Genomic DNA, 11,900 nt, shown 5'->3' on the forward strand with positions numbered 1-11,900 from the left:
AACTCTCCATCTCTGAAACAGGTCTTCAGAAATAGTTTAGTTAGTTGTAAAATTGTGAGAAAATTACACGACTTATGGCAAATGAGTTATTTTTGTGCAAGCTTATATTGCCTGGAAGMAGAAGATTAATGAGAGAAATACACTTTGCAACATGTTTCAAGAAAGTAATATCATTCAAAACAGGCTTTAAGCATAAGGTTAAAATGCTTAAACCAAAATAAGACAATAAAGGATTAATGTTCAAGATAAAGCCCACGCAAGTGGTAATGTATGCACAGCTTGGTTTGTGTTACGTGCGTAACGAGGAGGTCTCTAAATCCATGAAGACCCACATCTTCGTCAAAGGTAGGGTAGCTGCAATGTCCACGGAGTTGATATTGGCCAAACAGGCCCCAGAAGTTGATGTCATAGATATGGGTATAGATCAAGACTCCTACTCGTTTCTCGAGTCAGTAGGTGGTACAACTCACCTGTTATTCTTTCCCGTCCAGTTTAGGGTCGGTAACTGCCAGATCTCGACAACACCATTTGCGCCCGTGATTTTGGTAATCCTGTGATGGCGGATGTGAGGAGGCAGGTGCAACCACCACAGGCTAAGACGTCTACCGGAGAACACTCAATAGTCCATGCATGTAAGAAGATGCTAGGATCTACATGGGGCCTGTCACCTAACCTCAAGCATTGGTGTTGAACGATGCTAGTTAAGCCAATTATGTTTTATGGTGCTTTGCGGTGGTGGACCGCTGTTAACTAAATTTCATATGCATCGGACACAGCGACTCGACTGTCGGACGATTGTTTATCACTTGACAGGTCACAACCTATTATAATTAGATGAGAGCCGGATGAGCAAAAGTAAGATGTATGCAGAAAGTACAGAGCAATAGCCATGAGAGAGACTCGCATTAACTATTTAGGAGTTTTGCAGTTCAAAACGGCTAGATGAAGTATCAAAAAAAGATATTAACTAACACATAAAGTTCGCAAATGTGGAATGTTAACAGCCGCCACGTTAGCCTAACATAACTTAAGAAATTAGTTAAAATTCCTTTCGATTACTTTGGTGTATAGTGTATGATTGTATGGTACAGCAGCGCCAGCAAACAAAGTGGGCGTCGTATTTACACCGACTTATATTGTTTATGATATTAAGCAATCAAGACTTACACAACAGAGTATATAATTAAGTCATTAAACGGACGCCTGTGCGTGGGAGTAATGTGACAGTAAACAGCTGTCCGAATAGACCTCAGACGTGAGGGGTTAAGGTTTCACCTACTACAAAGTACACTTTTAGGGACAAATGCCTAGGAGTGCGCTTTGATATTGTAGTGGTTAACTAAATAAATTATTTGCATACGCTCTTCCATCAGCGAATTCTTATGCATATGTTTCAGAAAGCTAAATGCAAATCAGTGAGACAATATTTGGTGTAAACATTTGTAATGTAGCCATTCGATCAAGGTCACCTATTTGTATGGTTATTTGTGCTGTTCAATTAATATGCCATTAAGGATTACGGATACAGTGCAATATGATTTTTCTGCAAAGAGGGTGTAAGTTTCGGTGCACTTAATTTTAAGAGAACATAGCTGTCCAAAAGGTTAACTTTCCTTTACTTGCTACCTTCATAAATAAATCTCCATAAAGTGGACGACATATTCCGGTAGTGGCACTCACAAACTTTCTGGCAACACCGCACCGCCATTAACTGACTCTACTATTTGCTGCTCTTGCATACTGTACTTCTCTCTTCTTTTATTTATGTTGTACCGGCTTTCACGAACTTCTGGCTCTTCAGAAACGATTCGCTCACATAGGTTTAAAATAATTTCCGTGTATTAGTACATGTGTTCGTATATGTATTGCGAGTTAACATTCTCTTTTCCGTTTTCGATTAATTTCCTTGAATGGACCGAAAAACCTTTCCGTACGTTTGCGTCTGCTGCTCTATAGTTTTCATCACAGCCTTTGGTCTCTGCCTGGATTCATTCACCTTACCGGAGAAGCCCTTTATAGAAAGTTTAAATCCTACAACTTTTTATCATTTAACTTTGCAGTTCAAGTTTAATCTCGATATAGTACCCATTTGCCATACATTAAAAAAACTGTTGGGATGTGAGCACAACTAGATCGGTATGGCATTTTTGCTTATAAAATAGGACAGTCGGTGACTATCTTGAATTGCTTCAAGAAGAATCTAACAACTTTTATGGAAGTGAAGGGAAAATGCAAATTTGAATATGAAATATGAATTGCTATAATATATTTCGCGCGAATATTCGTCTTTTATTAAAACTCGCAATTTTGTACGGTTTTCTCTAAATTTCCCTCTAACCTCCCTAACTGAAAAGAGGGTTTCATATCATAACATATACAATATAGAAATATAATATATTACCAACATCCGATGAATTACTCAAATGTTAACGCTTTCCCCTCAAACAGCTGGCATTGTCATATTCAAGTGTCATATTCTAGTATTGAAGTGTTTTTAAAGTGCCTTCAATGTAATTTAATTACACAAATCCACATTATAATTACAGGGGACACATGCATAACAACTTATACACGCTGTCCAGTCCTTTCATTCCCACAGAGTTCCTTAAATACCAGAACGCGCCAGAAATGAACTGTCATAGTTTGCAGGTCATCGGTTGAATTGCTCGAACTTTCGTAATGGACTCAAAAATCGACACGGTGAATATTTTCAAGAGATTGTTCTTTTTCTGGCACCTTTTGGGCTTTAAAACAAACTATAATAAATATTTGATCGGTCTCCATTATATTTTTTTGAACATTTTCGCAACGTATGCCTTTCCGCTTCATCTGCTTTTGGGAGTGTTTTTTGCCAGCGACATGGAAACCGTTTTCACCAATCTCGCCATCTCTATTTCCACCATTGCCTGCACAGCTAAGCACTTAACGCTTCGTCCGCAACTCAGCCAAATAATTTTTGTTAACAAAATTCTACAGAATCTGGATCAGCGGGTGCAAAATGAAGAGGATACGCGTTACTACATGAAAAATATGCGTGCGATGTGCATTTTTATGATGAATTTCTTCACCGTTTCCTACTTTGCGGTATCAGGTATGGCAGTGCTGGCTGCTCTCTCTACTGCCAATATCTTATATCCGGCTTATGTGATTGTCGATTGGCAAAATTCATTTTGGAAGTACTTGGCGGTATTGGTCTTTCAAACGTACGGTTTAAAAATGCAAATCGTGCAGAATCTCACCAACGATGYKTATGGACCTATGATCYTWTGCATGCTTTCGGGACATATYCATTTGCTCTCCAGRCGTATTTCRCGYATTGGACACGAGCACGAAWCCGAAGGGGATAGAAACTATGAAGAACTAGTGCTGTGTATARACGAATACAAAGTSTTRATGAAGTAAGCGAATTATTTTCACTAAATAACCTGTCTAATCTTATTAATGATATTCACAGCACAACAAAACAAGTGGAACGTATTATCTCCCCYAGCTACATGGTACAGTTTACAGCTGTTGGCATTAACGTCGTGATTGGTCTCTTATATTTACTKTTTTTCGCCGACAACCTCTTTGATTACTGTTATTAYATTTTCCATATTWTKKCMATTATGAYCGARATTTTTCCCTGCTGCTACTACGGCAGCATGGTTCAGKYGGAATTCCATGCGCTGTCTTAYGCCATATTCCGCAGCAATTGGAYATCACAGTCTCGSACTTTTCGTCGTGCYGCTGTTACGTTKACKGAACTYWCKCTGRGAGATGTYAYTGTATCGGCGGGTGGMATGATRASAMTTSATTTGGACTCGTTCTTYAAGACCTGCAAAATGGGCTACTCAATATTCACTGTTCTACAAAGTATGARRTARWGRATTGGRWKTKWKGYWWTWAWWYRRWCAKCWKYRKYWYKYMAYTWMKWMMWYMYWYWMMAYMCTKMWWWWWRMAYMWAGMTWRMTTWAWWTAMAKAYAKATRTRKWKAAYYTYWSARAKYYRAMWYYWWASKWRRTYRAMAWRTWWAYMRRMGRCASKYWWRRSMTKMAYCTMYRYASMYYMTKMYRTRKCWCKMWWMKAKTWWWAMWATAAWRYKWKTMMWARAGAKWTWWRWAAWAAKWYTWMSGWSTTWSWKWYMYSACMRRMMCYKTYRAMRRKYTTYTMYYCRWMWTRARWMMMRWYMYTWTKMMWWATRYYMCAAATKYKWRYRYTMTKWRAWTKCWMWGWRMACTKTTWTMMWSKTKRRMKSYSWTWWWRSYWMMWWGYYWMAYSMMMKMMWSMYWWRATTWYWSKKKMRRMAYRMWTKWKKRMWKMKTTTWRSAKTTWAAWWKRMWTTWRTKWYYWWTTKMWWKTWWWWWRWRMYRATTCRMWAWWMMMAYWYTKKCWTAWKYWMYWWSWTMWMCRACWRKMKSMAMRYWSWSGTYWSSRWRWKKMTKMMGMRMRWWWRYWCGWRKKSRAKWTKYRTYYGMCWMTTMKTYWCYYRSYSTYTMMTCRSTRWYWMWKGTKRRMMWKTTRMSRSAYMTYKKCKCMYTKKYYMMKAYCYKYRGRYRMWYTYMSMYRYMTCYYTTKRMKYWWMRWTCYRMKTRWKAWKSSGWTKCWKSTWRMGCMCYMMWARRKMYSWRTTMWTYAAMWRCMTGKTMATSMRWRYSKYAYRMAYWWWTARSSTSAYGMMRYWKWRMAWWYWAYRMWATKWMAWSSRWGAAKKRTKKSARMKKRATRAARWSAYWWSRYAKCWMGAYGMWMSYGTGSYMAWSWAGRARKRWTWSRMWTRSWASAAKYRWWATAWRKWRMGRCSMTKWWMRWTWMTKAWSYKTYWYWTSWWYMSYWCTKAMWMKRMKKKWAGKYWRASAGYTWTWKTSWWWRGMWKMKSCWSMKGAKRRCTGCTYWAWMSYKSWYAKYWWYYGYWMMYWTKKAKMASSKYRKKKKCWKSATRCKCRSYYWRWRTSATSWAMCRSTKMTWTRRSKKCYSRWWKKARAWTKTWWAKRMWWWRSRRMAMSWYKWWKRKSGAMSSSYGRTWWMWWRTTTRCTYWMCGGYMRWKKSSWKTKSWTKKSMRRKCRRKTATSWCGWSKKSMTSWSRMKRMWCMSRMRAATRYGKAKKWRWWYKWTRKAKWATTWYKMKARTRMAWTRRARRYSAMWWWAKGYWGRTKRWRWMSGWTYTTMYMRWWKSSYAYYTWMWRMARKMRRKWWWWWWYRYWTTRTRYYYYMYMWKTSMMRRSWYYMAMWMMAAASYRSRKCKYRKYAMYWYRGSYKWSTSTMTKSKWCAWTTCTTWKKMKYKKSSRKYAKSYKYKRSMTYSRYYTCWYCWMKYKRMWGYWYWWYKCYKMWMWYTTSWTYRMYWRCWTKKAMYRYKYRRKTMWKTMWRTSKCSWTSWTGMYWKMGCTWWWSYYRYKWKSSYWMWYYSRSAAMATGYYKRWRTGTKMWTWYTMWRMTWTRTMWWMKSYSMTKTYKWMRAGSWWSKKSWMRMMCMMGMMMMSTMYRWYMRRMMGTWAWRKRSTKWAWTKMRYWKMGSYRASAMTKRAGRWKRWYRWYRTKKRWRCSSRYGKMATKYKKSSYRWRWRTSTSWAYWYWTTMKWYKMKMYAYKYAWRATGGRRKMYKMTYTYTWSWSMRWTRYKMWRWKYWWKMARWKWAMKTMRWYRWWMMRWAKWMWWATRMWWMTKMASASTAAWSCWWKSWMRWARTWWWTAWGMYRAMAWSWRTWMAWTWKWGMRMWWTWTWTSWKARWYWKTGAWWYKKTSWMKRGTWYTKTRWATKKCKRMAKWWKWWWWYWWRSRWWMWTYTCSWSRYTMMMTTWWYYWYMKWYCMWWCYWRMRTYKSAWKKWWAYARKTWKMTATWKWTWAWRWTYYCYWWWWYKARKRWWTWTRMTAMAARWRTKTRKWYWAWAGMAYKSMWATRWWWMWYKTTWTWCWCWYTMARMAKSMMAYKTTTAWKYWASSARRASWMAMWKATTTYYWYMAWAMWWWWYAWAAWAWTRMAAAWATTKYWKYTYWWYTRYYWYTYWRKKTKMTYTRMYRWKWTTMWTTTRWKKWKTKYKKYYTTKTYWTYKYYTYTWYTTYWTWTTYWTTWWWWYYKTKTWYWWTKWKTRAKYYMTYWTKYWMGTKKYMMMWWWYKRRRYTAWWWRKRYGTYKMWCAYTYSKMMWYCKATYSRWYTKMYWTTWSGCKSCKYWWTSWWWKYRAWTTTGWWRWTSKRWTWRGSTAWGYCSKGWWRMKSWWSSTYYRYKKYWMYSSMATRWTRRSARRSSKMRRSMARYTYMWWASAMWKYRRKWWWARRKMWWMSKTAWRSTAAATGTAGGAAAAAAGATTATCAACGAATAGGAGCACGAACACAAAGGGCAGGCAAATGTACAAGCCAACCGAGGAGAACTGAACCATCTGAGTATACCAGAACACATCTTGCAGTAAGAAAAATATTCTAAAACAAAAAAGAGGCTTGAAATTTCGAAATATACAAATTCATTCAAACCAAACTCACTTCAATAGCTTCTTGTGATCCTCGATGTATTGATTCACATCACGGTCGAGCACGACGAGTGTCTTCAACACATCATAGCCGACCTTTGACATACGCATGGCCAGCAAACGCAACTGACCCGCCATCACACACAAACGTGGTACATTAGCTCTCGCTAATTTTTTATCAACACATCTAAGGCGGAGGCCACTGTATCGGCAGCATAGGAGGCGCAAAATATCAACATGATTCTTCGCACGCCATTTCTTATACTTGTATTGAAGTAGTTGTGCTCATCTGGCGCCACAACACGCTCATCTAGTTCCTTTAGTAAATGCTGGATATCGCGAATTTTCGGCTGCTTGTAACGAAAGAGAAAATGCTTTGTGCTGCAAGCTACATCCGTTATAATTATGACCAAGTTTTTGAAGATATCCGCTAGCGTAGGCACCAGAAATAGACCGATTGTTAGATGTATTGGGTAGAATATGGTAACAAAGATATTCACGACAATATCGTAGAGCCCATCAGCTTCCAGCACATCCAGAAAATGTCGAAACACGCCGCACTGTCCGCCGCTGCATTAACGTCAGTCGTTTACCCATGTCTTTGCAAAACAAGCTTCTTCGTCCCAGATTATCTGCTAGAAAGTTGCGCGTTGTGTGCTATATTATTTAAGACGCTTTCTGCATTATATACTATTTTCTCACGGTTAAAAATACTAATGACTGCTGTGTGAACCGGCGCAGTTCTTTACAAATAAAACAAATTTGGAATTACGCTTTATTGCATTTTAATTGTTGTTTACCTTGGCTACAAGCAAATTGATTTCAAATTATAAGCTGCGATTATGAGGATTATAAATAAAATAATTACCGGAGAGGGTGTATATATCTAATGTGACATTACATTTTAAAAAGAACTTCTAAAGCGAGTGATCATTAACGCCATCAAAATTGCCTACATCTGGAATTTTAAGGAAGTAAAATATCAAGAAATACTCAAATTCATAGAAAATTCCATTATCTTTCCCCCCAAGCCGGTGTTACTTAACAATACATACAGGCAATTAAACATATATACATCCTTTTCAGGCAACTGAGTCAATAGAGTAGAAGCATAAATTGAAATTTGGAATGACTGCGAAGAAGTCGGTCCGCTAGTGAGAAGTATGTCCTCACTTTTTAAAAACAGCAACAGATATAACAATAACACAACAGAATCTAGCTCTGTTGAACCTTCTCTCTTCTATTTCTATACTCTTTCAATACTCAAATAACAAAATATTGCCTTTAATAGTAATATATGCCCTCCATTGGATCTTTTGCTTTACCAATTTTGCATGCTTTCGGCATGGTTTCTGTTCGTTATTTATTTCGTTATCTTTTCAGCTTAATAGTTATAAATTTTCCAACGGATCCAACTATGCACCCAAGAGAGACTTCAAACTGTTTTGATGCCAAAGAAATATAAGACTACTCTTGCGGAATGATTTAATCATTTGTTTTGGACTTGAAATAAATTCCTATTTAAATTCCAAACATTCGCAATTTCTCAAGTGTAAACATTACTCATACGCCGTGTTGGGTATGCAAATTGAGGTCAGCGTGTGTATTAAGAAGATGCATTTGCCAATTAGTTAAAATACTTTCTCACTCTCTCACCTCCGTTGAATGTGAAACTGTTGTGATACCTTGTCTTCCCTGTCCATATGCGCAGACATTTATACATACATCTCGTTAAGCATACTTCTGAGCAGAAAGGCGTTGCAAGTAGCAGCMCCGAAAGCTTTTGAAAATTGAGGGCATGCGATTTTATTGCAGTACTTGCTCTCCAAGATGTCTATTAATTAAATACATGTTAATAAAAATCTTACACGCATCCATGTTGACGCCATTGGGGAGGGTTTAAAATGCAATCGGCGAATGATTTCAAAATGATAAAGAGACAGAGGTAGCAAGATGCAACTCTGGCAACATGGAAATGATTGAGGTGGGAAAATCAAGATAAGTTAAGAGCATAACTGACACTTAACCTTCGTATAACTGTACATGCGGAAGAGGAGTGAAGACATAGACCTACTATGTGAAGGAACTGCTGATGATGGCTGCTTAAAAGCGCACAAGATTTATAAATTTTTATAAGCGTATTGGCTTGATGCTCGCTCAAAATGATGAAACGCTGATTTAAGTGCCGATATTAGAATTTATATGCAAAGCAGCACCGCGAATCATGAAGCGTGGTTGCAAATTTACACTCGCACTTAACGGAAGAAGCGTGTGCATTTCCGGGCAATTGCATCGAGCATGCATGGTATGTATCAAATCAGAGGAGTGGCAAAATATTTAAAAATCTTAAAAAGGTATTTAACCAATATGAACATTTTATTTTTGTCTAAAATAAAACAAAAGCAAATTTAGGCAGGTTGTAACGTATTTTCCCAAGGTGCATTTAATGCAAGAAGGTTTTTCATATTATTCCTCTCCAGTGCCGAATCCTACTATCCACCACGTCTATGTCCTATAGCTTCGTCTCTTCGTCATTTCTTATTATCGTCGAGTATGTGTGAGCTCCACTTCTCCACGCGAAAGCATAATTCTTCACTTTTCCACTTATCTGAGTGTGTAAGGCGTTAATGGCTTGGCACGGGTAAGTATGTCTCGTTGTTGCTTTCGCTTAAGTTGCTAGCGCTAACCGGAAAAATGCCTATATGTACTTTCTCAAGAATGTAAACGCTGTTGTCGTCAAGGTTGTTCTAACACACTGACACTATGAAAGGCAGTTAAAGGCTTTAATGGGTTTAAGCAAGTATTGATTTTAATATTCTTGCTACGCATGTAATTTGGGATGAAAAAGTGTGCTTGTTGGATTGGTTTTAATGGAAGGTTGGGCTTGAATATGCGAATTGAGCGCAGTAAAATTGCCTCAAATACAACCTTAAGTATTAAGTTACCTAGAAAAGCATTCCAAATACCAATGAAAACTCAGAATAATGCAAAAAAAAAAAAAACATAAAACAAAGCTACAATGACATTTGTTAATTCTACAATATATATATTATATATACTACATATTCTCTTTTTAAATGAAATATTATCAACATAAACCAAATTATTTTTCACAAATCATGAGAGGTAAGAGAGACTTAAAGGATTTTGGTTGACATTTTAACGAAAGAAATTTCAAAACTTAATTACACGCTCATATACACTTAAACTTTTGCTTTCAATATGCATAATCTATACTCACGCCCTCAAACATTAAGCAATAACACAAAAGTACTGCTAAGCCTGCACTTTAAAGGCATTTCAGCTACTCATAAAGATAACATTGCAAGCTGAAAACAAAATTATTCATACTTTTAATTAAAAGCAAACCACAAAAAAGTTCCGCTATCACATGAAAGAACATTCCAACAAAAAAATACAAAACAAGATATTATAACTTATAATAAAAATATATCCACAAAGTAGTAATCAAAAAGTTCTTTCATGCCTTTCTCCACAATGACGGCATGACGGCGTGGTGAGAGCAGGTACTCGCTGTCCATACCTGGTGCGTTCGCAGCACACACACTCACCGAAACTTGCACATGCCACAGCAGCTTAGCAGCGGCAGCAGTTCAAGGCTCGTGGTGGCCGAAACTGCCAACGAGCCAAAATCGGAGCCTGTGTTTGCGGGCCTGCTTGCAGTTGAGTGTTGGGGGATGGCGGAAAACTTCAATTCTCCGTGGTGTTGTAGGCACTAGCAGAACACAGTAAGCAATAAGCGTGCAGCAGCAAACAAGCGCATACACGCTTACATATTTATGGACACATGGAACTGTTATTTTATTTGTGGATAAGAGTGCTCTGGGCGAAGCAACAAAGTGCAAAAGTGAAACCAATTCAATTGCCGTGCTGCGCGTACATATAACAGTGTATATGTATACCTTGTGTATCTGTGTTAAAGTGAACGTTTTCGCTGCGAAAATGCTCTCCTGAGGTGCAGGAAAAATCTGTGCAAGTAAAAACGCAAAAGAAGAAGTTAAGCAAAGCATAGGGAAAATACAAATTCAAATACTTAAATATGCACATTGCACTGTCGACCTGTCAAATTCGCTGCTCCCAAGCTGGCATGGCACTGCAGCGGTGTTTCGCCGGCAGAAGGAAGATAAGCAAAATAAAAGCGTCATAAAAGCAAACTTTGCAAAATATCCTCACATACACACAGGTAAAAATGTGATGCAAAGTGAGCTTACATGCTCACACGTATATGAGTGTGTACGTATGTGTCTGAGCTTATACAAATGCGAAGTTTATTTGAAAACAAAGCATTAAGCAAACAATCGCTAATTCAATTTGGCAAATACCCAATTGTTTACCAAAAACTACACATGCGAGTGTTGTTGCTGTGCTGAGCGGCAGCTAGATAAATTGCATTGGGAATTGAAACACGCTCAAAAACAAAAGAGGATAAAATGCCTGAATGTTTATTCATACGTATATGTATACTATATATGTGTGTATGTCTGCCAATGTTTACTCCTGCTCACTTTTAAACGCGATTTCTTTTTACCAATCGAAGTAATTGGAAATCGTACTGAGTTCATATGGCAGAAGACGATATTAATTACATATTTCATCGACATTTTCATTCGATATTCGATACATACTGAAATGTAATAACCATCTTCTATTGAAGCATTATGCTTGAGAGGTTATATCCACAGTTGATTGTTTGCGTATATATGAAATATTTGGAAATATCAAAAAATCTGTAAATTAATCAAGAAACCGAGAGTCGAAGAGGGAAGCGAAACGCATTTGCAGACAAAAAAAGAGAGATGCCGAAATTTGGGAGTATGAAAAGCTTGACAAGTTGGCCGACAGACGTAATGCTCGAAAATTCTACGAAAAAATGCGGCGGTTAACAGAAGGTTTCAAGACCGGTGCATACTCTTGTAGTACACTATGATCTAGTAACCGATGCCCAGAGCATACATAAAATTATACAATGAACACTTTTCCCGGCTGCTGAAGGAGGAGATGTCGTACCCGTTTGCCCAATCGATGCTCCTTTCATTAGCAGAGGAAGAGAAAGGCCACCATGCCATTGGAAAGATCAGGTGAAGAAGGATCTGGCTGCACTTGGTGTTTCGAATTGGCTCTAAATTGCTAAAAGAAGAAACGATTGGCGAGCTAATGTTAACTCGGCTATAACCGCGTAGGCGGTGTTTACGCCAGTAAAGAATCTCGATTAAATAGGTTTTTAATATAAATTAACTCTGATTTTCATACTCATTCAGCGCTACTATCGATTTCATTTACTTTCGAACACATATGTAATACAAGTTTACAAATTCTTGATTATTTTCGGTATTTTTCGCTGGCACTTGTCCAGCCTTTGTTCGGTTGAAAGCATGTCGCTTGCATTGTTACTCACTTTTGCATATTTTTTAGCGCCGTGACTTCGGCCAT

General features: G+C 37.2%; 3 protein-coding genes across 3 annotated transcripts; 2 read left to right on the plus strand and 1 right to left on the minus strand.

Annotated features, from left to right (window-relative positions):
- Positions 1–2,793: 2,793 nt before the first annotated feature.
- On the plus strand, positions 2,794–3,402 carry LOC108971380 (odorant receptor 33a-like; the record flags this gene model as incomplete). Its single annotated transcript, XM_018937405.1, has 1 exon — positions 2,794–3,402. A coding segment is annotated over one exon (609 nt), but the record flags the coding sequence as incomplete, so codon positions are not given.
- Positions 3,403–3,494: 92 nt separating this feature from the next.
- On the plus strand, positions 3,495–6,305 carry LOC108971386 (odorant receptor 33b-like). Its single transcript, XM_018937419.1, has 2 exons — positions 3,495–3,855; positions 6,283–6,305. Exons 1-2 carry the CDS (start codon positions 3,495–3,497, stop codon positions 6,303–6,305), a joined length of 384 nt encoding a protein of 127 aa, XP_018792964.1.
- Positions 6,306–6,458: 153 nt separating this feature from the next.
- On the minus strand, positions 6,459–11,900 carry LOC108971392 (odorant receptor 33b-like). The gene is made up of 3 exons (XM_018937431.1): positions 11,866–11,900; positions 6,715–7,019; positions 6,459–6,616 (listed from the first exon to the last, which is right to left on the minus strand). Exons 1-3 carry the CDS (start codon positions 11,898–11,900, stop codon positions 6,459–6,461), a joined length of 498 nt encoding a protein of 165 aa, XP_018792976.1.

This window comes from Bactrocera latifrons, unplaced genomic scaffold (assembly GCF_001853355.1).
Source record: "Bactrocera latifrons isolate USDA-ARS-PBARC rearing strain unplaced genomic scaffold, ASM185335v1 scaffold_109, whole genome shotgun sequence".
Lineage (NCBI taxonomy): Eukaryota > Metazoa > Arthropoda > Insecta > Diptera > Tephritidae > Bactrocera > Bactrocera latifrons.